The sequence below is a fragment of the Haliotis cracherodii genome, unplaced genomic scaffold (genome assembly GCF_022045235.1).
Source record: "Haliotis cracherodii isolate W230 unplaced genomic scaffold, xgHalCrac1.p SCAF_6, whole genome shotgun sequence".
In the NCBI taxonomy this organism is placed as follows: Eukaryota; Metazoa; Mollusca; class Gastropoda; order Lepetellida; family Haliotidae; genus Haliotis; species Haliotis cracherodii.
In genome coordinates, this window is record NW_027266319.1 from 23,732,997 (window position 1) to 23,760,510 (window position 27,514).

Genomic DNA, 27,514 nt, shown 5'->3' on the forward strand with positions numbered 1-27,514 from the left:
ACAGCCCTATCGACAATTACAGTCCTGTCCCTCGTGTTTTAGTCATTGATGTATAAACTGCCGTTTTTCACTCGGATCCTGTTCACATAAAAAAAATATTGTGTGCATTGATTTTGATAATTAATCAATTCTCCAATGCAGTCATTACGTCATGGCGTCATGGACTGTTTCTTTAGTTCTATATTCAAAGGAATTGGATCAAGCTAATAATACCCAGGTTTGACTTGTTATTCAGGTTTGGGCGTTGTGGTGAAGTGAAGTGGCCCGTCTCACATTCAAGTGGGTGACATAACACATATTTTAATGACTGGTTCAAATGAGACAACAGGGAAGGTAGCTTGCGCACGGAAGGGGAGACAACTGATGGAGAGAGAAATCCGCGGAATGTGTCCTGGCTTTTCCACGTTCGGATCATTTCCCAGAAAGCAGATCACGTTACTGTGTACACCAAACAGCCGTCACTGCTAACCGGATATTTAATGACAACTACCATTGAAATATTCCCCGTGTAAAGTATATATTTGACATACATATTCACTGAGGCGTCCCCGTAGCAATCTCGTCGTATCGCGTAAAACAAGGGATCAAGGTGGACAGAGTGACGGCTTATCAAGCAACATGGCCTTCTTTCGACAGCTCCGGCTGCTTATGTGGAAGAATTTCCTTCTACAACGTAAAAAGATTTGTGTGACAGTCTTTGAAATTGTTTTACCCCTCCTGTTTGGAGTGATATTCTTCAGCATGAGATTTCTGGTAGATATCAGCCATGAACCAGCACGATCATATAACACCAGAGACGTGGCTCGACGAGTGTCGAGCTACTGGAATGGTGATGTGACGGTTCTGTTCACACCTAACAATACCCTCATCACTGGACTTATTACGGGTATTAACGGAACACACCACAACCAAACCTCCCCACCTGATTATTCAGGTAGGTTCATTTCCTCAGTTCCTCAGAAATATAGGTCCTGTGACCACGTGCACTAAAACACAAAGGTGATCATGTGTTATAAGAGTAGTGACGATTAACTGAGCATGGTGATATTGATTTGACCCGTCTTCTATGTGTGTACTCGCCATACGCATGCCGTCTCTTATATACATACAAATACACCGTGATGAAATGTATACAATGCGGGGATGTAGCCGAAAACCACAAAAGAAATAGATATCTGCGTTTCGCAATATTCTTCTTTCAAAGGGATGTTTCTGAAAGTCTAGTGAAGATTCCGAGTTAGAATAGGTCTTCAGCAACCCATACTTGCCGTAAAAGGCGACTATGCTTGTCGTCCCCGACCGCGTCATACCAAAAGACGTTAAAAGATGGTACTTGTTGTTACCCTGTCTGGCGCTCGGCATTAAGGGGCTAAAACAAGGACTGGTGTCGGCTCGGAGTCAGTATACTGTGTCTGAGTGGGGTATTCATGTTACAACTGCGACATGGTATCTCAGTGAGCTAGCACTATAAATCGGCATCAGTCCGGACTAGTACAAGCAGCCACACAAACACACAATACATACATACACGTCGCTATATAAGTGCAATAATCTTGGACGCGACGTTAAACCCCATTTCACCTCACCTCATCTATGCTTGTCGTAAAAGGCGACTAACGGGATCGGGTGGTCAGGCACCTTGACTTGGTTGATACATGTCATCGATCCCAGTTGCGTGGATCGATGCTCATGTTGTCAATCACTGGATTGTCTGGTCCAGACTCGATTATTTTACAGACCGCCGTCATATAGCTGGAATATTGCTGAATGCGGCGTTAAATAACACACAAACAAACAAAAAACAAAGTCTCACTTTTATAACCTATACTGTTGTGAGAAACAATATGCGAGGTATTGATGTCAATATTAGATGGTAAAGGGATAATGTAAAATAAGTAAAGTAACATATCCCCAATGTCAAAACGTAACTATAACGAATTATTATTCATAAATTTTATCATAATTTAAAAGCACAACCTGTGACCTGCTCAGTTACAAATTGACTTGTCCATATCTTGTAAATTGAACGGACCAGCTCTTTGCAAATGATGACAAAGTCGCAGTCAGTTGGACGGTTTAATTTAAATACACGATTTGGGCGGCCTCGCATTGTTATACTACCCGCGTTATATGCCCTGGTGCAGGTTTGGGAGTACACGCACAAACAATCAGAATCCCCTCATCTCTCTGAGTCATAATCATTCGGAAGCATTAAAGATGCCCATATTATCTGCTGACATTTTCAAAGTAAATGTGTTTATCAACCCTACCTTAATAAATATAGTACATAACATAGACAAAAGCTCAACAGTCAATTAGTAACTCAAAGTTACTGCTACAAAATTATTCCATTAAGGTGCCCATAATGTTATCTTACTGAAAACCATAACACATATTTTTCTAATGTATTGAACACGTGTGGAGGCAACTATTATGACTAATATTCACACGTATATATGTATGTGCATGTAGTCAAAGGCACCAGTAACTGTGATCTCGTTTTTCGTGTTGTTGTAACTTAAAACTTTTCTCATATTTAGAAGATATAAGTTTTTTGGTTTTTTTTAACTTTTTTATTTGTCTGAATATAATTCTTGATAAAACATTCAGATTTGTTTAGGAATTCAAATTTAAATTCCGCAATTTCAGTTATTTTATTACCCATTAGAGATGGTCAGCGATGTTTGTGTGACTGTCTGTACATCCTCATTGGTATTGATACAACATCAAGCTGGGGCACCTGTCTCGAAAAGCGATAAGCAGTGTACACAGTTAGAATGTTGATCAGTATGTAAAGCCATGTCGTCCACATCATCACAATTATAATAAGTTGTAAGTTATCAAGAAATATATATGATCACAGTTGCTTTTTATTGTCTGAAAAATATTTGATGTTTCTAGTATCTAGAAATGAATGCGAAACGTCAACTCAATGATTGCCGATTTTATGACGCAGGTATATTTTGACGCAGGTAAAATAAATGGTAGAAATAGCTATTATTTTGAAGGAGGTGGCTCCCGTGCGACCCAATACACATACATTGGTGAGGTATTTTCTTCCGCATTCTCAAGCAAGCGTACATTTTCCGTATGAGGTCATGGTGACTGTGACACAAACACACAATTCCGAAAACGAAACCATTACGTACAGGGAACTCTATTTTCAATATATATTTTTTTTACTGACAATTTCTTAACCAATTTTCTCTGAACACGTATTTCAAATGTAAGCATTACGTCATAGCCATTGTGCGTATGTTAATTGAGTCAACGCCAGAAATAGACCAGTCTCAGGGGCAACATTATGAGCTGATATGCGGTTCAGTGGTTGCAGACTGGAGTGTTTAACTGTCTGTGGATCAGGTCTCTTTCGGTTTGAACGACACACATGGACTTTATAGTTATTAATGTATGAGAATGGCTTTCCACATTCTTCACATACATAACTCTCATTGCCATGTATAGTACGCTTATGTCTCATCAGACCCTTGGCGTAGGTAAATGACTTGTTACACAAATCACAACTGTACGACGGAGACGAGGTGGACTGTCCTTGAGCCAATACAGAAGAAGAAGAATTTTTTTTTAAATTTTTACGTGTCACACACTGTACAACAATGACAGTAAAAATACACAAATAGTGTGTACAGTGTCCGGCCATTATGGCCTACGAGACACGCAGGACGTCACATACATATGAGTTAAAATGAGAAATATCACAGTACATACATATACATAAAAATGAGTGATCACCAGTGCAAGGTCAAAAGTTGAAAGGAGAACATTCTGATACTAAAAAATAAAATACATTGAACTAGATTGGTAGAGACGAAAGACACAGTTGTCTTCGCAGATACATGTGATAAAAAATACACCATCATTACTAGCTGTTTGTTGAGCCATCGTCGTCACGGCAGTTATTTCTTGAGGCCCATGCATCCAAGTTGTGAAATACTTTCTTGCTTGTCATTCTATTTAATAAGAAAAAAATCAACAACAGTTTGTGAGAGAATTACTAAAAAGAATTCTACAATGTTACCAACAATACAGATAAAAAACATATTAACCTTGAGATGTTACTAAGCTGCATTTTCCAAAACGAATAAAGGAAGTGCTATTGAGAGACTTCAATCTCGGTCTTTTCACAGTTGAGAAATGTCAAAAAGAAATGACACAGCCTCAAGATCTGTCTCTTTATATAGCATGTAGTAGGGTCAGTTCAAACCGGTTACAAAGCTCACTGATTCAAATATAACACAGGCAATCTTCTACATTTTCAAACGATTCTAACACATCTTGCAATCATATATAGCCACAGACCCCTTTTGTGATAGCAGCTTGTACAAACAAAGGCCTAAGTGGCGAAGCGTTTTTTAGCGTGGAATCGGGGCACTTGGGGCACAACACCCCTTTTCCTATCATCATTAAATACCATACTATATTGTTTGAAGAGAAACGTTTGGTGTAGTAAATCCACACTCCAGTGTAAATTCATCAACTAAAAGTGAGTTTCTGAACCTCTTCCTCGTCCAATCTGGTTCCTGAATATTTTTGTCCAACTTTAAACACTTTAACCTGGATATCCTTTCAATTATTAAACGGGTCATGCATATGAACATATCTACTTGCCAACATCCAACACCTAACCCATTACTGTTCATTGATTCATGATAAAGCATCGGATGCATTGCATATACATTTCTACCATTCATACAGGCTTGCCTACGTCCAGAGGATTTTCATCGAGAAAAGATATGCTGGACTACTACAGTTACAATTCTAAACAAGTTGCCTTTGCGGTTGAATTTGAAAACGTTGCCATGACAGACACGGTTCTACCCAAGACATTGCGATGTGCCATTCGTCCCAAAGGGGACCAGAATGGGGGTGGTTGGCACACCACAGAGTCCACTCCCTTCGTGGCTTCCAGTAAACCAAGATCCCTTTACCGTCCAGGTAACTTGTTGGTATTATTACATTAGAGCTTTCGCTGTGATAGTCGAATGATAAAAAGGAAAGGACACAGTAAGACAATTTACAACAGATAAGCAGGCAACAATGTTTGTCTTTCCGCGGCAGTTAGCAAACGCCCAGCTGTATCAAAGTCAAGGTACGATGGAACACTGTCATCCGAGTGACCAAGTTTGACAACCTATAAAGAAAAGGTGACCATCGGGGGCAATTGTTGAACACACTGTTGCAATACTATTGGGATATTACTTAATACCATTGCAATAATATTGTTATTGTTTCTATAAGAACTCCGGCATGTGATATAAACTGTTCTTGCATTATATAATGTGATGATTTGCCAAGTTCCGGAATCAGCAGGTTGCCTTGGTTTTTGTTTGGCAGGAAGACCGGTACCTTTGAATTCTGTCTGATATGAACTTGTGAATGCAGTGTGTTAACTGCTAATATAAACGCAAATGGAAACTCCCCTCTGCATGTCAATATATATACTTCAGATTATCGAGACTTTCTGGTTGTCCAGCGTCTTTTGCATGAAGCCATCATCAAACATTTCAACCCAAACTCAACTGCTATACTGAACGAGCTTGAGGTTCAAATGCTGCGAATGCCATTCCCGCCCTTCATCGTTGACACTATGAATGCGCTGCTGCAGTACATGTTTCCTGTCTTACTGATGCTGAGCTTCATCCTGATGGCCATCCAGACAACAAAGGGAGTTGTTTACGAGAAGGAAAGAAAACTGAAAGTAAGTCTTCAGGGTTTTTTTTAATGTCTTTTGGGGTAAACTAGTCGGGGCATCAAATGTGGAATGACCATTTGACCAACAGTTATTTAGTTCCCAATCAGCATTGGCATGTCATACATTGTAAAACAAATGGACGTGTGTGACGCGATCTGATTGGTATCACGCATTTCCAAGTCGGGTTCTAAGTCCTAGCACTTTCTGGACTTTTCACTTACAGTCATGTGCTTTTACTCAGTACTAAATTTGTAAAACGTGCCATTCGTCGTTGCGAAATGGATATTCTATTCATGTTGTATTGAATTTATTACCGGGTTGTCATGGGTGCATTAGCTTTCAGTGTGGCGTTATATTGTTGCACAGCTGCTCGAGTAGAACTGATGAAGCCAATAGGGACAAGTAACTTTTGTTTTTTACTCTGTAGGTTCAAAAATAGAATGTCAGCGAATTACATATACATTAACACCAACGAGTTGGACAACACTTGATGTTTATCTCCCCATTAATATTAAACCGTTTGACAGACAAATATTCATAATCAATCCATGTTCGTAGAATTCTAGGACACCAATGAACTCTTCTGGGGCAAATTGGGACAACTTACACGACTTGGATAGTTTTAACTGGAGAACATATTGGCATTCATCAAATGGCAATAGCAGATCTGTCATTAAAGTTAGCACACAACATATCACAGTTTTACCCGGAGTGCTTAGTTTTCTTGTGGTAAACTTAAGGGAAGCCCGTTTATTATAATCTGAGATAATATATGCAAACGCAGTGTCTGCTAAGTAAGGGGCGTCGGGTAGCCTGGTGGTTAAAGCGTTCGCTCGTCACGCCGAAGACCCAGGTTCGATTCCCGACATGGGTACAATGTGTGAAGACCATTTCTGGTGTCCCCCGTCGCTATTACCCCTTTGATTCAACATGATCTTGTAGAAAACTGTTCATTGTCATGTCACATAAGGCCACAAGGTTGCATTGAAAACTGTTCATTGTCATGTCACATAAGGCGACAAGGTTGGATTGAAAACTGTTCATTGTCATGTCACATAAGGCGACAGGGTTGGATTGGAAACTGTTCATTGTCATGTCACATAAGGCGACAAGGTTGGATTGAAAACTGTTCATTGTCATGTCACATAAGGCCACAAGGTTGCATTGGAAACTGTTCATTGTCATGTCACATAAGGCCACAAGGTTGCATTGGAAACTGTTCATTGTCATGTCACATAAGGCCACAAGGTTGCATTGGAAACTGTTCATTGTCATGTCACATAAGGCCACAAGGTTGCATTGAAAACTGTTCATTGTCATGTCACATAAGGCCACAAGGTTGCATTGAAAACCGTTCATTGTCATGTCACATAAGGCCACAAGGTTGCATTGGAAACTGTTCATTGTCATGTCACATAAGGCCACAAGGTTGCATTGAAAACTGTTCATTGTCATGTCACATAAGGCCACAAGGTTGCATTGGAAACTGTTCATTGTCATGTCACATAAGGCCACAAGGTTGCATTGGAAACTGTTCATTGTCATGTCACATAAGGCCACAAGGTTGCATTGGAAACTGTTCATTGTCATGTCACATAAGGCCACAAGGTTGCATTGAAAACTGTTCATTGTCATGTCACATAAGGCCACAAGGTTGCATTGGAAACTGTTCATTGTCATGTCACATAAGGCCACAAGGTTGCATTGGAAACTGTTCATTGTCATGTCACATAAGGCCACAAGGTTGCATTGGAAACTGTTCATTGTCATGTCACATAAGGCCACAAGGTTGCATTGGAAACTGTTCATTGTCATGTCACATAAGGCCACAAGGTTGCATTGGAAACTGTTCATTGTCATGTCACATAAGGCCACAAGGTTGCATTGGAAACTGTTCATTGTCATGTCACATAAGGCCACAAGGTTGCATTGGAAACTGTTCATTGTCATGTCACATAAGGCCACAAGGTTGCATTGGAAACTGTTCATTGTCATGTCACATAAGGCCACAAGGTTGCATTGAAAACTGTTCATTGTCATGTCACATAAGGCCACAAGGTTGCATTGAAAACTGTTCATTGTCATGTCACATAAGGCCACAAGGTTGCATTGAAAACTGTTCATTGTCATGTCACATAAGGCCACAAGGTTGCATTGGAAACTGTTCATTGTCATGTCACATAAGGCCACAAGGTTGCATTGAAAACTGTTCATTGTCATGTCACATAAGGCCACAAGGTTGCATTGGAAACTGTTCATTGTCATGTCACATAAGGCCACAAGGTTGCATTGGAAACTGTTCATTGTCATGTCACATAAGGCCACAAGGTTGCATTGGAAACTGTTCATTGTCATGTCACATAAGGCCACAAGGTTGCATTGGAAACTGTTCATTGTCATGTCACATAAGGCCACAAGGTTGCATTGGAAACTGTTCATTGTCATGTCACATAAGGCCACAAGGTTGCATTGGAAACTGTTCATTGTCATGTCACATAAGGCCACAAGGTTGCATTGAAAACTGTTCATTGTCATGTCACATAAGGCCACAAGGTTGCATTGGAAACTGTTCATTGTCATGTCACATAAGGCCACAAGGTTGCATTGGAAACTGTTCATTGTCATGTCACATAAGGCCACAAGGTTGCATTGGAAACTGTTCATTGTCATGTCACATAAGGCCACAAGGTTGCATTGGAAACTGTTCATTGTCATGTCACATAAGGCCACAAGGTTGCATTGAAAACTGTTCATTGTCATGTCACATAAGGCCACAAGGTTGCATTGAAAACTGTTCATTGTCATGTCACATAAGGCCACAAGGTTGCATTGAAAACTGTTCATTGTCATGCCACATAAGGTCACAAGGTTGCATTGAAAACTGTTCATTGTCATGCCACATAAGGCCACAAGGTTGCATTGGAAACTGTTCATTGTCATGTCACATAAGGCCACAAGGTTGCATTGAAAACTGTTCATTGTCATGTCACATAAGGCCACAAGGTTGCATTGGAAACTGTTCATTGTCATGTCACATAAGGCCACAAGGTTGCATTGGAAACTGTTCATTGTCATGCCACATAAGGCCATAAGGTTGCATTGAAAACTGTTCATTGTCATGTCACATAAGGCGACAAGGTTGCATTGGAAACTGTTCATCGCATGTCACATAAGGCCATAAGGTTGCATTGAAAACTGTTCATCGCATGTCACATAAGGCCACAAGGTTGCATTGGAAACTGTTCATCGCATGTCACATAAGGCCATAAGGTTGCATTGAAAACTGTTCATTGTCATGCCACATAAGGCCACAAGGTTGCATTGAAAACTGTTCATTGTCATGCCACATAAGGTCACAAGGTTGCATTGAAAACTGTTCATTGTCATGCCACATAAGGCCACAAGGTTGCATTGAAAACTGTTCATCGCATGTCACATAAGGCCACAAGGTTGCATTGAAAACTGTTCATCGCATGTCACATAAGGCCACAAGGTTGCATTGAAAACTGTTCATTGTCATGCCACATAAGGCGACAAGGTTGCATTGAAAACTGTTCATCGCATGTCACATAAGGCCACAAGGTTGCATTGAAAACTGTTCATTGTCATGTCACATAGGCCACAAGGTTGCATTGAAAACTGTTCATCGCATGTCACAGAAGGCCATAAGGTTGCATTGAAAACTGTTCATTGTCATGTCACATAAGGCCACAAGGTTGCATTGGAAACTGTTCATTGTCATGTCACATAAGGCCACAAGGTTGCATTGAAAACTGTTCATCGCATGTCACATAAGGCCATAAGGTTGTATTGAAAACTGTTCATCGCATGTCACATAAGGTGACAAGGTTGCATTGAAAACTGTTCATCGCATGTCACATAAGGTGACAAGGTTGCATTGGAAACTGTTCATCGCATGTCACATAAGGCCATAAGGTTGCATTGAAAACTGTTCATCGCATGTCACATAAGGCCACAAGGTTGCATTGAAAACTGTTCATTGCATGTCACATAAGGCGACAAGGTTGCATTGGAAACTGTTCATCGCATGTCACATAAGGCCATAAGGTTGCATTGAAAACTGTTCATCGCATGTCACATAAGGCCACAAGGTTGCATTGAAAACTGTTCATTGCATGTCACATAAGGCCACAAGGTTGCATTGAAAACTGTTCATCGCATGTCACATAAGGCCACAAGGTTGCATTGAAAACTGTTCATTGCATGTCACATAAGGCCACAAGGTTGCATTGAAAACTGTTCATTGTCATGTCACATAAGGCCACAAGGTTGCATTGAAAACTGTTCATCGCATGTCACATAAGGCCACAAGGTTGCATTGGAAACTGTTCATTGTCATGCCACATAAGGCCACAAGGTTGCATTGAAAACTGTTCATTGTCATGCCACATAAGGCCACAAGGTTGCATTGAAAACTGTTCATAGTCATGCCACATAGGTCACAAGGTTGCATTGAAAACTGTTCATAGTCATGCCACATAAGGCCACAAGGTTGCATTGAAAACTGTTCATCGCATGTCACATAAGGCCACAAGGTTGCATTGAAAACTGTTCATTGCATGTCGCATAAGGCCACAAGGTTGCATTGAAAACTGTTCATCGCATGTCACATAAGGCCACAAGGTTGCATTGAAAACTGTTCATTGTCATGCCACATAAGGCGACAAGGTTGCATTGAAAACTGTTCATCGCATGTCACATAAGGCCACAAGGTTGCATTGAAAACTGTTCATTGTCATGTCACATAGGCCACAAGGTTGCATTGAAAACTGTTCATCGCATGTCACAGAAGGCCATAAGGTTGCATTGAAAACTGTTCATTGTCATGTCACATAAGGCCACAAGGTTGCATTGGAAACTGTTCATTGTCATGTCACATAAGGCCACAAGGTTGCATTGAAAACTGTTCATCGCATGTCACATAAGGCCATAAGGTTGTATTGAACACTGTTCATCGCATGTCACATAAGGTGACAAGGTTGCATTGAAAACTGTTCATCGCATGTCACATAAGGTGACAAGGTTGCATTGGAAACTGTTCATCGCATGTCACATAAGGCCATAAGGTTGCATTGAAAACTGTTCATCGCATGTCACATAAGGCCACAAGGTTGCATTGAAAACTGTTCATTGCATGTCACATAAGGCGACAAGGTTGCATTGGAAACTGTTCATCGCATGTCACATAAGGCCATAAGGTTGCATTGAAAACTGTTCATCGCATGTCACATAAGGCCACAAGGTTGCATTGAAAACTGTTCATTGCATGTCACATAAGGCCACAAGGTTGCATTGAAAACTGTTCATCGCATGTCACATAAGGCCACAAGGTTGCATTGAAAACTGTTCATTGCATGTCACATAAGGCCACAAGGTTGCATTGAAAACTGTTCATTGTCATGTCACATAAGGCCACAAGGTTGCATTGAAAACTGTTCATCGCATGTCACATAAGGCCACAAGGTTGCATTGGAAACTGTTCATTGTCATGCCACATAAGGCCACAAGGTTGCATTGAAAACTGTTCATTGTCATGCCACATAAGGCCACAAGGTTGCATTGAAAACTGTTCATAGTCATGCCACATAGGTCACAAGGTTGCATTGAAAACTGTTCATAGTCATGCCACATAAGGCCACAAGGTTGCATTGAAAACTGTTCATCGCATGTCACATAAGGCCACAAGGTTGCATTGAAAACTGTTCATTGCATGTCACATAAGGCCACAAGGTTGCATTGAAAACTGTTCATCGCATGTCACATAAGGCCACAAGGTTGCATTGAAAACTGTTCATTGCATGTCACATAAGGCCACAAGGTTGCATTGAAAACTGTTCATTGTCATGTCACATAAGGCCACAAGGTTGCATTGAAAACTGTTCATCGCATGTCACATAAGGCCACAAGGTTGCATTGAAAACTGTTCATTGTCATGCCACATAAGGCCACAAGGTTGCATTGGAAACTGTTCATTGCATGTCACATAAGGCCACAAGGTTGCATTGAAAACTGTTCATTGCATGTCACATAAGGCGACAAGGTTGCATTGAAAACTGTTCATCGCATGTCACAGAAGGCCATAAGGTTGCATTGAAAACTGTTCATCGCATGTCACAAAAGGCCATAAGGTTGCATTGAAAACTGTTCATCGCATGTCACAATAGGCCATAAGGTTGCATTGAAAACTGTTCATCGCATGTCACAGAAGGCCATAAGGTTGCATTGAAAACTGTTCATCGCATGTCACAAAAGGCCATAAGGTTGCATTGAAAACTGTTCATCGCATGTCACAAAAGGCCATAAGGTTGCATTGAAAACTGTTCATTGTCATGTCACATAGGTCACAAGGTTGCATTGGAAACTGTTCATCGCATGTCACATAGGTCACAAGGTCACAAGGTCACAAGGTCACAAGGTCACAAGGTTAGGCAGTGGCAACCGGGCAGCAATCACGGCTCTGTATCTCCTCGGCACTGACTGGATAAGTGTACGAATTCTGTCGTGCGGAATTCTGCGCCATTCTGCTTGTAAAGCGTTGGTCAGATGTGGGAGTGTCTGCGGCGTATTCTGAAGTTACGCCCAGAGGTGTTCGATTCGGTTAAGATCTGGAGATCTTGACGGCCAGGGCAAGTAGTTGATGTTATCATTATGAAGTTAGTCTACCGTGACACGAGCTGTGTGCGGTGGAGCGTTGTCCTTTTAAGCAGCTCCCTCTGGCGGTTAAGAAGTTGAGGTTGAAGAATTTGATTGATGTAGGGATTTGCTGTCAGATTTCCCTGAACCACAACCAAGTCAGATCTCATGGTGTAGGATGACACTACCGCCACCGAAATTATTGAATTCACGTACACAATGTGGGTCAAAACGGTCATTTCGACGACGGTAAACACGTTGTCTTCCATCTCGCTGATGAAGAAGAAATCGTGATTCATTGCTAAATCACACTCGTCTCCAGTTTCTCAAATTCCAATTCTGTAAGGTATGGCACCAACACAAGAGTCGCTGTCGATGGACCTGTTGGAAAGCAGGGACGATAACTGGTCTTCTGGGTCGGATTCCAGTTTCGCGAAGATGGTTCCTGACAGCCTGGTCCGATATACCAGGGGTGGTAACTCTTGGTCGGTCGTTTCTTGGACGGTCTGCAGTGGAATTGATCTCAGTGTATTGGTCACATAGGCGGCAAATGGTGCTGTGGTGGACGTTGAAGTGGCGTGCAACAGGAGACTGCGATTCCCCTCTTTCTCATACGTCCTATGGCGATGTTCCGATCGGTAGCGCTGAGTCTCGGCAAATTTCGAACTTGAAAAATGCTGACAATTAAATGACAAATTATTGGCTTATCCTTGCCTTTTTATGACCACTACCACGCGTTACGAATGCCGTAACTTGCACGTGCATTTTGCTTTACCGTTTTCCTCCATGACTTTTTTGAACAAGTGTGAAAACAATGCCGTTTAAAACAATGCAAATCGACAATGGCTGCGTTTTGACGTACTGTTTGTCGAATATCAAGCCACCAACATTTTCCAATAACATACATCCAATTTATATACCGGATGTGTAGTCAGGTTCATCGAATTACATACTACTTGTGCGTTTCATCTTTTGAAGAGTATATGTGGGGAACTGAACCCGGATCTTTGGTGTATCAATTTAATGCTTTTACCATTAGGCTAGCCTATCGCCCCTTATGAGTTAAGATTTGATCGCTTATATTTCTTCCTCCGCAGGAGTCCATGAAACTGATGGGTCTGAGTGCTTCAGCTCACTGGACGTCTTTGTTTCTGACCAGCTTTATATATGTGTTGGTAATCATGGTGCTGTATACTCTGTTGTGTGGAGTAAATGCAAGCGGAAAGGGAGCTGCTCTGGCCAAATCAGATCCCTCCCTGTTCTTTGTGTTCCTCCTCTGTTACGGCGTCTCCATCATCTCCTACTGCTTCATGATCAGCGTCTTCACTCAAAGGGGTAAATATGCATCATTACGTGACTTTAAGACCTGACATTGACGTACAATATGATATGACCCTGACCATCCATATTTTTTTTAATGTAATATCTTCGAGATTGTATTGTGGTGTGACGATTGTATTCAAGTTTTTTCAGTTTTGTATTTGTCATTCACAGAACGGTGTTCTCACAATTAACCTATCGCCGTCAGTTAATGTACCAGACTACCTCGGGTATCCCCATCCGAAAATAGTGCCGTCAATTATTTTTAGCCAGCCAATCAAAACGCGATGACACAACTTTCCACTCTCAACCAGCCAATCAGATTGGGTGAAAAAAATAAACCACTGCGAATAAACCACTGCAGGCGATTGATTATGGGAGAAATCTTCTTTAATACTGTAAAACCGACGTTTCGGTATAGATCCTCATACGGTTGTCAAGCAATACTGAATGAGGAACATGGTACAGAAAATATATAGTTGTGCAGGATTCACAGTAACAACAAATGCATACATGAGTGGGATAACATGAATAAGTAATAACAACAGAAGGATTATACTGTAACAACATGATGGACATAAAATTGGTTGTCATCCGTCAACTTCTAAGTAATGCTTATTAAACGAGATATCACCAGTGTGATTAAACCCCCGGATATGTATGATGTCATATTAATGGAATAATACACATGTGGCAAATATGTCCTCTGATTGTTGATGGCTAGTTGTACAACATATAGAACCAAGCAGAGTGTTTTGATACGTTCTTTTGAAATCATACATGCATCCAATGTTTCAATAGTTTTTTTAAATATTTTTAGAAAATGGTCAAAGTAGAAGTTGTCATGCGTACTCATGTTCCATGCTTTCTTTACATTTCAGCAAACATCGGAGCGGCAATCAGCGGGATCGTGTTCTTCATATCCTACTGCCCGTACTTCTACCTGCTGATCATATACCAGAACATGTCGAGGTCAGCTAAACTGGCTTCCTGTCTCCTGTTCAATGTGGGAATGGCGTTTGGTGCAAATGTCATATCACTCTACGAAGGAGCTGGTGTGTCTCTTTGAACTTTCCAAACGCATGTGTAATAAGGATAAGCACTGATGAATGTCAATGCATCCATTATAAATTGCAAAATTCTTTATAAATTCGAAATTCTCTGAACCTCAGGGAAAATATTGTTGTTTATTTGGCTTAACTGCAGCCTGATATATTACATCTGAAAAGTATATTCAGCGTTTCTATAAGGATACATATTTTGACATTTTGATATTTACAATTTTGTCTTCATGTTATGTAGGCTCGGGTGTGCAGTGGTCTAATTTTCATGAGCCCGCTACTGTGGATGACAACTTCTCCCTGCTGGACGCCATTTTGATGTTGCTAGGCGACACGGCAATCCATCTCCTCATCACCTGGTATATGGACAATGTTTGGCCAGGGGAATTTGGTGTGCCGAAACCATTCTATTTCCCCTTCACCGTAAGTAATTGTTGTAGCTTGTATACCAGTTCATTGTGACTCGTGAATATCCGGGGGCAGAATAGGCCTTCAGCAACCCATGCTTGCCGTAAAAGGAGACTATGCTTGTCGTAAGAGGCGACTAACGGGATCGGGTGATCAGGCTCGCTGAATTGGTTGATACATGTCATCGTATCCCAATTGCGTGGGACCCGTGAAGATTCCGGGGTAGAATAGGTCTTCAGCAACCCATACTTGCCGTAAAAGGCAACTATGCTTGTCGTAAAAGGCGACTAACGGGATCGGGTGGTCAGGCTCGCTGACTTGGTTGATACATGTCATCGATCCCAATCGCGTGGATCGATGCTCATGATGTCAATCACTGGATTATCTGGTCCAGACTCGATTATTTACAGACCACCGTCATATAGCTGGAATATTGCTGAGTTTGGTGTTAAACAACAAACAAACAATGTTTTCGGTTGATCAGACTGTCACCTTATTTTACAAAGTAACAGTGAATAACCATCTCTGGAATATCTAAGGACAGGGTGAAGTGGAGAAGTGCCAATACAAGCAGGGGTAAAGGTTTGTAAAAAGGGGACGGCCTGTACTCAAAATACAAAACGACAAATGTTTACTTGCTTGTTTTATATATGTCAACGTGATTAATACGCTCCCAACGTGGGGAAGTTCACCCCTGCAAAACATGACTTTCTCATATCATATTAAACGTCTTTCTAATAGTTCTTTATGCAAAATGAAAATGTTTAAATAAGTTTTGTATGTTTAATTTTGCATATTGGGCTGTAATGGTTTTGGACTTTGTAATGCCAGGCCTCTTACTGGTGTGGAACTAAGCAGAGAAATGCCGATTATTCAAGTAATCAACACTTGGATGAGAAACACTTTGAGAAGGAACCAAGTGGCATGAAAACTGGAATATCCATCCTAAATCTCAAAAAGGTGAGAACATTGAATGGTCATAATTATATGCTTGTTTTGGCATTATGCATTGGACTACAATAAACTTTTCTCAAATCTAAAACTATAATTGATAATATGTTTATTGGTAAACCACATTGTACACACCATCTTTGACCTATTATTAATCATCTCAACGTGGAATGTCTTCAAAAGCAGAATATTTTATACTCATTCTCCATCAGTTTACCTTATAAAACATAGCTACGTTTTCTGAATTAAGATATCATTTTAAAAAAACAGCCAATGAACAATTCATCCAAATGTGTTCTTGCCACAAAGGTTTTCGGCTCTGGATCTAAGAAGAAGGTAGCTGTGGATGGGATGAGTCTCAACATGTTCGAGGGTCAGATCTCTGTTCTGCTGGGTCACAACGGTGCAGGAAAAACTACAACCATGTCTGTCCTTACAGGTACATACACTCACTGGTTCGCGACGGGTGCCACCGGTAGGATAGGTTACGCGAACACTTGCTATCATCACAACTTGATAGTGATTCATAAACACATGCTTATGATATACTAAGAATCGTACAATCGAATCTGCAGAGATTATTTATGAATATGAAAAGTGTTTTACTTTAAAATAAGCATCCATCACTTTAAATGTACTTGCACATAAAAAGCGGAAAGCATCATTGAGTTTTGATCACGTGGTTACAATCCAGGCAAGAATCGACAGCCTGGTGACTGCAAACGGTTATGTTTTGCAGTGACCTTGGTCACTAGCCCTTTGAAATACTACATCTGCACGTATTTTACTTCAGTTTGTGATGGCAATGTACGTTCGCTGCACGCACTGCTAAATCCAGTTGCTTGCGGTCACCGATCCTCAGTCGATTGTAACCACGTGATCAAAACTCAGCGCAAAGAAAGTGGTCATTTCTTGAAAAGCGCACTTTGCAATTTTTGTCATTACTCTAAACAATATCCCTTATCGGCGGAATGGCTTATAAGTATACTAGCCACATAAAGAAACTGTGCACGGAGAAAATATATTCTGGATTGAAATACAACACAGCAAGAGCAAAATGATGCAGACGCTGTAGCAGCTGAATGATCGGACCATAAGAAAATGTCAACGGGACCTGAACAACATCTGTTACGATGACGTCAGAAGATCAAAATGGCGTAGGGGGTCATATGACAAAGTCACAAAGTCAATAACGGGTATGACCACCCTGTGCGTGAATCACAGCGGTGCATCGGCGACGCATGGAGTCCACCAAATGGGCATGGAAGGCCTGGGGAATGGCCTGCCATATCCTCCTCAAATCCTGTGCCTCAAGTCACGGACGTTATCTGGAGGATGTGGAAGACGACGCAGACGGCGCTCCATTTCATCCCACACATGCTGTATTGGGGAGAGATCTGGAGAAACTGCAGGCCATGGCAGTAACATGACATCGTTATGGTGAAGGAAATCCATTGCGACCCTAGCCGTGTGAGGACGAGCGTTGTCCTGTTTAAATGTCAATCCCGGGCCATGACGTTGCAGGAAAGGAATGACCACAGGCCTCAGAATCTGATCTCTGTAGCCAACACCGGTGAGATTGCCCTGAACAACCACCAAAGGGGTTCGGTGCCGTGCTGTTATCCCACCCCAAATCATCACAGAGCCACCTCCAAAACGATTCCTCTCCACAATACAGTTGCGTGCATAACGTTCTCCCAAACGCCGGTAGACACGTTGGCACCCGTCACTGTGGGAAATTTTGAACCTCGATTCATCTGTAAAGACAACATTTCTCCACCATATTCGAGGTTGGCGAACATGATTTCGACACCATCTTAGACGGTTGACTCGATGACGGTGTGTCAGGATGGGACGTATGGCAGGGCGTCGTGGTCGAATCCCGTACTGACGTAAACGATTCCTGACAGTGTTGGGATGGATACGGCGCAGTCCAGGAATTGTCTGGGACGTCGTTACTGCCGTTTGGAACCTGTGTCGGAGATGTGTAACTCGATCTGTCCATCTGTCCTGTCTTGGCGTCGTTACTCGAGGACGTCCTGAACGTGGGTGGTCGGCAACGTCATTTGTGTTCTGATAACGCCTCACCAATGCAGATATCGTGTTACGATGGCATTGGAAATGTGTTGCCACCTGTTGTAGCCTCATTCCCGCTCGGATCATTCCAATGGCTTCATGACGCTGTGCAGCTGTCAATCTTGGCATGATTTGCTTGTGATATGCTTGTGTCTGCGCCTGAGAAGTTTTGAATTTTTGAATGACCACAGATCATGCTTTCCAAAGTGACAGCGAATTTTGAGTTGCACATGCTGTGTACAGCTGCACAGGATGCACGTGCAGTAACACATCGCACGTCCATAGGCCCCCATCAATGACGTCATATCGCATGGCACGTGCATGAGCGTTTGAATGTCTCCAATGATTGCTGTGTTCAAACCTATATTTCATATATGGACGGTGTGCCCTTATATCTATATTTTCTCCGTGCACAGTTTCTTAATGTGGCTAGTATATTAGTACACAAGCACCTATCTTTGTTAATTAATCATCGCAATATTTCGTGATTTTAAGTGGTGAGGACTATAGGACTTTATCATTAGGAGGCTACAGGTAAAATGTGTCTTGTAACTGCCGACCGACTCGAAGTGCGAGCATCATCAAATGTGACGTGACAAGCAGGTGGTATCATGATATACGAACAATGCCGACCAGTCGTGTATAGATTTATACAAGACGGCAACTGGATGTCTTATGTCTTGATCTGGTAACAGTGATGATAACTTTTGTGAATCCATTCAAAGGTTTCATCCCTTCATCTGGAGGCACCGCCATTGTGAACGGTTACGACATCAACAACGACATCCAGAGTGTCCGGCAGAGTCTAGGTCTCTGTCCTCAACACAACATCCTGTTTGATAGCTTGACTGTCCAGGAGCATCTGGAGTTCTTTGCCTGTGTAAGTTTCGTTTTTCTTATTTCATCTCCATGATCAGAATGCTGGACTATATTTGTGAACACTGATTAAGCACTTGTTAAGTGTTATATATCATTATATATGTGCCCAGCAATAGTCGTTATATGTGATGGCGAGATGTGATAGTGGCCAAGTGATAGATGCTTGATCATCTATGTTGATATTTCCCATGTGGACAGTGCACATCACCGGAAATATACCACTCCTTTTTGTGTGGATAGTCCTTACATACACGCATGGTTGATAACATGGCCAGTTATATAACACTGAACTCAGTTTATTTAGGTGTTCTTTACCGTTTTGCATATTTGTACTAGTTGTACTATTTTGTTGGAATAAGATCTCGATGATCACAAACACTGGTTTCATATTTTGCCCCTGAGTCTGTCATACCAATGTTGCAAAACCAAATCAAGTAATATTCTGTATATATCTCTATATCAACGAAACAAGGTGTACCTGATATTTTTCTTTTGCAAACACTCGATCGTTTTCCGTTATGTTTTTGTAGATGAATTCATTTCATGACAGGACACTCTAGAAGGAAAACAAAAGTGAGCGAGTGGGATTTAAATCCGATTTGAACAGCATTTCAGTATATTTCAGTAGAAGAATGTCTGTAGAAACTCAAGACGTTTTCCAATTGGTAAAACCCACGAGTACAACAAAACAAAGCAATAAAATGTAGAATGTCGTGTTGTAGTTGAAGGGTTGTCCGAGTTATGCTGTTCAATCTGAAGTTATCACCATGATGAATGAAGTTGGCTTGAGATGTACCTTATATTTGCAAACACTTGCATATTACACCCGAATCATCTTCCCAAACATGTTTCTTTAGCTTTGGTGAGAAAAACTAGAAGTGAGTGAGTAGGGTTAAATCCGATTTGAATAGGATTGCTGTTGTATTAAGGCTTATCAGCTTCTTAAAGAAGAATGATCTTGTGTTTACCCATTAAAAAACTGTTGGCATGAGTATGTTACTTACAATTCAAGAAAGGAAAGCAATACAAGTTCTGCTTTTGCAGTTGAAAGGTTGTCCGAGCAAAAATGTTCAATCTGATGTCACCGCCATGATGAATGAGGTTGGCTTGAGTCTGAAGAGATTCACCCAGTCTCAGCATCTATCTGGAGGACAGAAGAGGAAGCTTTCTGTTGGCATTGCTCTGATTGGAGGATCGAAGGTAGTCCATTACTAGCTAATCAATATATTTTATCCTGATGAAAAACAATACAGTTATCAATGTCGCTATTTGCATTTGTGTCATATCATTAGTATGGTACAAATGATGCTGAAGAAAAGCATGATCTTAGATCGTTATCCTGGATGAGCCGACTTCCGGTATGGATCCTGCAGCAAGGAGACAGACATGGGACATCCTTCAGAAGAACAGACACGGCCGGACCATGCTGCTGACCACTCACTTCATGGACGAGGCTGACCTTCTGGGTGACCGCATCGCCATCATGGCAGAAGGGGTGGTCAAGTGCTGTGGGACATCGTACTTCCTGAAGAAACTCTATGGTACTACTGAATTTTTATGCTTGTAAATTATGTATATATGTTCATGTCGAATCCTAAGTTGCCTGAAACGATTTCACGTTACCTATTGTCTGTTATAGTTCTGTCTTCTCATAACGTCTCTGGCTACATATCTGTATTCCAGGCGCTGGCTACCACCTGGTGATGGTGAAGGAACCCACCTGTCGGGTGGCGTCAGTGACCGCTGTTGTCCAGCGATACGTCCCTACAGCAGTCATGGAGAGTGAGATCAATGCTGAACTTTCCTACCTGTTGCCCGATGACCAGTCAGCCAACTTTGCTGCTCTCTTCACGAAGATTGAAACCCAGAGGGAGAAGCTTGGCATATCCAGTTTTGGCGCAAGTGCAACCACTATGGAGGAAGTGTTTCTCAAGTAGGAAGTGTCATCTACTAGTATTTTAAAACATATATGGAGTTTGTGAAAGGAACAGGTACAATATGTCATCAATAAAGTGTTGTTCAAGTCACGATAAATAAATTAGTCTTTTATGTCATGTCATTTTAAGACATTTTGTACCGCTGATATTGCTCAATTTGGCATACTGGTGATATGATTACAGGTATGTCATGACGGACACCAACAACACATACCAGCACAAACATATCTGACAGTATCAATCTAAACATATTGAACATTGTATCTGTTTGATAGAGCTGGCGAGGAGGAGCAAAAGGAGGATGGAGATGTCAATAAAGACTATCCAACAGGATCAAGAAACAATTTGATATCTAACGGAACAAATGGTTGGAGCAATGGCAATTATGAAATGAGAGAAGCGGAAACGGCAGATCTATTAGGTCAATAACAGTTCAATAAAGCATGTGGTCATTTTATAGTTTCCCTGTCTAAACATTTACATCTGCATTCTTCAACTGAAATAATAACCACCCCACCACCACTAACAATTCGCAGTTACGACCTACAAGTTGCCTAAGTCAACAAGTGGTTTGTTGAGCATTATTATGAAATAATTATCTATAAAGCAACAAATAATTCATATCCTCATAATATTTATTAAATTTCAGTCAATATGATACATATGGAACAGAGAGTATGCTTATATTTATTGATTATATTTTTAAATGAGTCATTTATTTATTTCAGCATTCAATCGGGGTTTCACTAAAACCAGAGGAATATTGTTGGAGTTGTCTCGCTTCAGAGGAATGTTTGTAAAGAAGGCTCTTCACACATGGAGGAACAGGACCATCACCATTGTCCAGCTTCTGTTGCCAGTACTTTTCGCTATTGCTGCTCTGGCAATCAGCAAGGTAGACCCAGGGGAAGTAGTCGAGGTTCCGTTAACTCTAGACTTGGCACCATTCAAAGGCACCTACGTCCCATATCTTTACGGCACAAACCAAAGGGGTCCAGAACAACTACCACAGCAACTTGCACAGGCATACCGTGATCAGTTTGCAGGATCTGAAAACAAACCTGATATGATAGATCTGTCGACATATAATGTTACAAGCTATTTCTTATCAAGAGCAAAAGAGCTTGGTATCGGTGGCTACAACAAGAAAGTGATCATTGGTGCACAGTTCAAATCTAGCAAAGAAGCAATTGGTATTTTTAATGGACAACCTTACCACGGCCAGCCAATAGCTTTGTCTTTCATGATGAACGCAATCCTCAAACATTTTACATCTCAGGATCATTCAATTACCACTATCAACAACCCTCTTCCTCGTGATGATAAAGAGACATCAGACAGAACACTTTCATCTGTAGCTGCACTCGGCTTTTCTGTGGCGTTTTGTCTTATTTTTGGCATGGCCTTCCTTACTTCATCTTTCGTTTATTTCCTCATCAAGGAGAGGCAGGTGGGCGCCAAACATCTTCAGACTGTCAGTGGAGTTGGACCATTTGTCTTCTGGTTGTCCACCCTGGCCTGGGACTACATCAACTACCTGATTCCATCCCTGTTGCTGCTGATTGTGTTTGCAGGATTCCAGTCGCCAGCATATACAGAAGATGGGAGATTAGGCATCGTGTTCCTCATCCTGCTTGTGTATGGTTTGGCAGTTCTGCCCTTCATGTATGCTCTCCAGTATATGTTCAAGTCCGCTCCTACTGGGATGGTTGTCATCATCATCTTGAACATTATCACAGGTGCGGCATTTAAGAACGTACTTACAATGAGAAAAGATAGTGTCCATAAATGTATGAGTGAGAGTAATGGTGTTCCATTTAATCATTTTATGTTTTCTTTCTTCTTTCCAATAGGTCTTGCAACTCTTTTAACAGTATATATGCTGACCACCCTACGAAAGACATCTGAGGCTAAAGTCGCAGACTGGATATTTCTACTAGTTTTCCCTCACTACAATTTCGGGAAGTCCTACATGGATATGTACAGCAACTATCAATCCCTTGACAGTTGTATTAAGCAAAACTACACATCACTTTGTGCAACAACAACAGGGAGAAATCAATGCTGTAAAGGTTGGTTTTCCATATTTACTTTTATATAGACATATATGTGAGTCATAAACAGCGAATCCGTTTTTGGCAATATAGCATGGATGCCTAAAGTTCGTGGAGGTAATATAAATCTTCCTTTTGACGACTTGACATTTGACACATTTTCATTTTATCAGGTATATGATTTGTTCATTTTCGTATTGCTTGATTTTTGCAGATTCATGTGGAGATAACTGTCCATTCACTGAAAACTTCCTGGATTGGGACTCCCCAGGAGTCGGACGCTATGTTGTCTTTATGCTCTTCCAGGCAGTGGTTTATATGTCTGTGACACTGTTCATTGAGTATCAGATACCACAGAGAATCTGGTATGCCTTCAGACCACAGGAAACAGAAATACCACAGCCCAGTGCATCGTCCTTCAGTCCAATGCAACACGTTCCTGAGGATGGAGATGTTCTTAGTGAGAGGCAACGCATTGATGAATTACCTATTGGAATCGGGAACTCAGATGCACTAGTCCTGAAGGACGTTTACAAACGATACGGGAACTTCGTTGCTGTTGATCATTTGAGTGTGGGCATACCAGAGAAGGAGTGTTTTGGTCTCCTTGGTCAAAACGGTGCAGGAAAGACAACCACTTTTAAAATGATAACTGGCGATGTGATGCTGACACATGGAAATGTTTTCTTGCGGTCCTTTAACATCAAGAATCACACGCAAAAGGTAATTGAAGTCTTTTATCAGGATTAGCGGAATGAATGAGTGTAATATGTTTTCCGCCACAATCGGCTATATTAAAAGGGAATCAAGTCTTCGCCAGGCAGCTCATCAGCAAGGGGCCATATCGTTGATGGGCATGTCACATGATCACCCAGATGGTATGGTGCATGCATCCAATTCTCAGTCTGAAGGTCTTACGTGAATAGTATGCTTCTTAACCCCTGGTGCAGTGACTTAAAACGGTGGAAAAGTTAAATATTAACTTTATTTGTTCATATCGTTATGTCTGTTGAAACTATCGATATTGTAAATCAGCACTGATTTTGACATGCCATCAATATGTTGCAAGGCCATGGACAGTAGCGATGAATCTATAACGTGATTTATTTCTTCACCCTTAGAAGTTATTGTCATATGTCGATTCCAAAATTCAAACAGTATGTTAATCAAGAAATCTGTACGTAAAAGAACTTAGTGTGAAACCAACAAACAGACACAAAATGGTATAAATTAATAATAGCATTACAATATTAAGTAGGTTTACAAATCAAAACAAATTATTGCACACAACAATTACAATATGGCAGTAGACAATAGGGTGGTGGTACAATATTCAATGGCAATACATAATATGATGGCAGTGATCAGTATCAAATACAAACAAAAATACAGTGGTGATAGCGAGAGTCAGACTAATATATATACACTCAGCGGCAACAGCGGTCAAGCTTCCAGGAGTGGCCGATGCATGGATTCAGGGGTAATGAGTGAAAAGTGTGAGATATACCTAAATACGCTCTTGTCCCATAATTACCAACCTAGCCAGCTTATGGAAGTTTCTACTCAGTACCCTCACCAGTCAAGCGACACTGGCACATTCCACGTGTTTCTGTAACATAATATCACTGTCTGCGGTATACCGGACCGGATGTGTACACACCACGCTAGCATCTAAACATAACTTCCTGATTACTCTTAGTAGTACTAAATTCTTGACGACTTATAACTGCCCAGATACAGTGCAATGAGCGTCTACTGAATCATTTCAAGAAAACAATGTAATATAGTTTCAATCATTGTTCAACAATAAAACAATCTGCCATAAAATATTCTAAAGTATTGCATCACTTAAAAACATTTTATTCTACTCATTAAATTAATGTCTCTGTTACACATTAACCCTGTGTCGAGTTCATTTATTCAATTACCTTCACTACTTTACTTCAGGTGCAGGAGAACATGGGCTACTGTCCCCAGTTTGATGCTCTGATTGACCAGATGACAGGACGAGAGACTCTCACCATGTACGCCAGACTCAAGGGGGTGCCGGAGAGCTGCATCAAAGGCGTCTGTGACAACCTGCTGGATATCATGATGCTGAGGCAGTATTCAGACAAACCAACATCGGAGTACAGGTGAAGGGCTTTACAGTTTTGTATTAATTCTTTGAATTGCTAAAAAATGTATTCCAGCTTGTATTTACGTGTTAACTTGTTCAACAGTACGTATGCATTTCTTTCATATTAGATGTATGTTAATTATATCTACAGTGGTGGTAACAAGCGTAAGTTGAGCACCGCCATCGCTCTGGTTGGAGACCCGGCCTTCATCATGCTGGATGAGCCGTCCACAGGGATGGACCCCAAGGCCAGGCGGCAGCTCTGGAACGTCCTGTCAAAGGTCCGAGAGTGCGGCAGGACCCTCGTGCTCACGTCTCACAGGTTAGTACAATGTTGATCTTTAATCTAATAAATCATTCTTTGCACGATAATTCATAAACGTTCAATTTTTGAAATTGCAGAAAATAACTGAAAATGACAATAAATAATACTAAATAGCTCTGAATAATATCTGACCTTTTCAGCATGGAAGAATGTGACGCTCTTTGTACAAGAATTGCCATCATGGTGAATGGAAGATTCGTGTGTCTTGGAACACCACAACATTTGAAGACCAAATTCGGCCAGGGCTACACACTGATAGCTAGAATGAAAACAGTTGAAACTCAACCAGGAGTATCAGATGAAAGGGCTCCTGCCCCAACAGAACCGCTGGTGAACTTCATCATATCATCCTATCCCAACACCCACGTGTTCGACGACCACCAGGGCTATGTTCACTTCCAAGTTCCTTACAACGCCGTCAGTCTCGCCCAGGTCTTCACCGTAATGGAACAATCCAAGGCGCAGTTCTCTGTCGAGGACTATTCAGTTCACCAAACTACCCTTGAACAAGTGTTCCTCTCATTTACACGATGGCAGATTCCACCAAAGGAGGATAAAACAGGCCTTTGCAAAAGAATATGTTGCTGCTGTTGAGGGATTTTGAGTAATAGTACTTATGAGGAATAACATCACAGTTGAAAAATGTTATCGTTACTATCATTACAACACATCCGGTGTAGAGACTTGGTCATGTGATGCCTAAGTACTCAAGATCTGGTCCATGTCATGTAAATAATCATAATCCAAGCTTTAGGGTTTCTGATGCAGAAATGTTTTCCCTGGTATAGCTATTGACCATCACTTGTCATCATTCTATATATGCCGCCTTTAAAATGTCGTTAAACGATGGCATCAAATGTCAGGATAACAATTGTTCATAGATTTTGAGGCCAGAATCTCTTTTATGATAAATGTGATTAACGTCTAAATATATAATAATACTAATATGCTAATATTCTATATACTAATACATTTCTAACATATTCTCTTAACACACGAATATGTCTCTGTATGTTTAGGCAGCGAGTCGAAGGGATGATCCCTTTTTAGTTACTATTAAGAAGCAGTATGCAAAAACAACAAATACTGATTAATGTTGACATTGACAGTTAAGAATAAGATCAGATTTAGCAGAAAGAATTGAAAAATGTTAAATAGATCATCTGAAAACAAAGATCTGAAAGTAAACAGGGAAAATATACTATTTTCAAACTTTAATGTTAAATGACGTCATCCCTCTCACAGCATCACAAAATAACATTGTCAACAACTGTTCTTCAATAAGAAACCATTTATACATTCTAGTAAACTTATACGTAAACGTACACTTATACAAAGTTAACTTCAGCTCCTTTCCCACAGTATAACTGTTCTTATATTATGTTGTCATTCATGGACATTCCATGTTGACGATTCTTACACAGAACACTATGACATATTTTATTGTTTATTTTTTAACCTCCTTTTGATTTTTAATGGTTTTACCAGCTTCGCGAACAGCGTTTATCATAATATTAGTTTGCATGATTTGCTTATTAATTGCTGGTCATAAAAAAAACCGTTCACATACGCCTGTTGACATCAGCTTTGTCTCGTGTGAATTTTGAATGCTTTACTTGTTCCACCAGCAATCTTTATCACAGTGTTGGAAAGTCCACACACTCATAAATGCTGCTTGTTGCAAAATTATTATCTTGAAATACGTTAGGTTCACATGCAAAACAATAATTTAGATGTGTGAAGGAACATGCTCAATAAAAGAATTTTTGCAGTACTGTTTTGGAAGGATGTTTTCTTTTATGATTGTTTATCGTGATATGCCCACCTGTGCTATCGATGCATCACGATAATTAGGTTGTTATCTTAGTGGAACAGGTTTCATGAATTACACTCTTGGACAGTGTCTGCTCTTCCTCTGAGAACGAGGGACGGTCGGGTAGCCTGGTGGTTAAAGCGTTCGCTCGTACAATGTGTGAAGCCCATTTCTGGTGTCCCCCGCCGTGATATTGCTGGAATA

At 40.9% G+C, this 27,514-nt stretch overlaps 1 protein-coding gene across 2 annotated transcripts; it reads left to right on the forward strand.

Annotated features, from left to right (window-relative positions):
* The first annotated feature begins 376 nt into the window (after window positions 1–376).
* Window positions 377–27,295, forward strand: LOC139444827 (phospholipid-transporting ATPase ABCA3-like). 2 transcript variants are annotated; one of them, XM_071225805.1, is made up of 19 exons: window positions 377–934; window positions 4,717–4,956; window positions 5,469–5,719; window positions 13,465–13,702; window positions 14,569–14,742; window positions 14,990–15,171; window positions 15,988–16,116; window positions 16,417–16,546; window positions 18,909–19,063; window positions 20,107–20,262; window positions 20,393–20,603; window positions 20,746–20,995; window positions 21,275–21,420; window positions 21,728–22,738; window positions 22,853–23,071; window positions 23,268–23,776; window positions 25,001–25,188; window positions 25,324–25,494; window positions 25,638–27,295. In XM_071225805.1, the coding sequence occupies exons 1-19, from the start codon at window positions 619–621 to the stop codon at window positions 26,089–26,091; spliced, it is 5,130 nt and encodes a 1,709-aa protein (XP_071081906.1). In that variant the 5' UTR covers window positions 377–618; the 3' UTR covers window positions 26,092–27,295. The 2 variants fall into 2 exon arrangements, with proteins under 2 accessions (XP_071081906.1, XP_071081905.1); XM_071225804.1 differs by having other exon boundaries at window positions 21,728–23,071.
* Window positions 27,296–27,514: the final 219 nt, after the last annotated feature.

Coding starts and splice junctions, on each gene's coding strand:
- LOC139444827 (XM_071225804.1), top strand. CDS start 619: ATGGCCTTCTTTCGACAGCTCCGGCTGCTTATGTGGAAGAATTTCCTT. Junction 13,703..14,568: donor CAGCGTCTTCACTCAAAGGG/GTAAATATGCAT, acceptor TTTACATTTCAG/CAAACATCGGAGCGGCAATC. Junction 20,263..20,392: donor CTCTGATTGGAGGATCGAAG/GTAGTCCATTAC, acceptor GCATGATCTTAG/ATCGTTATCCTGGATGAGCC.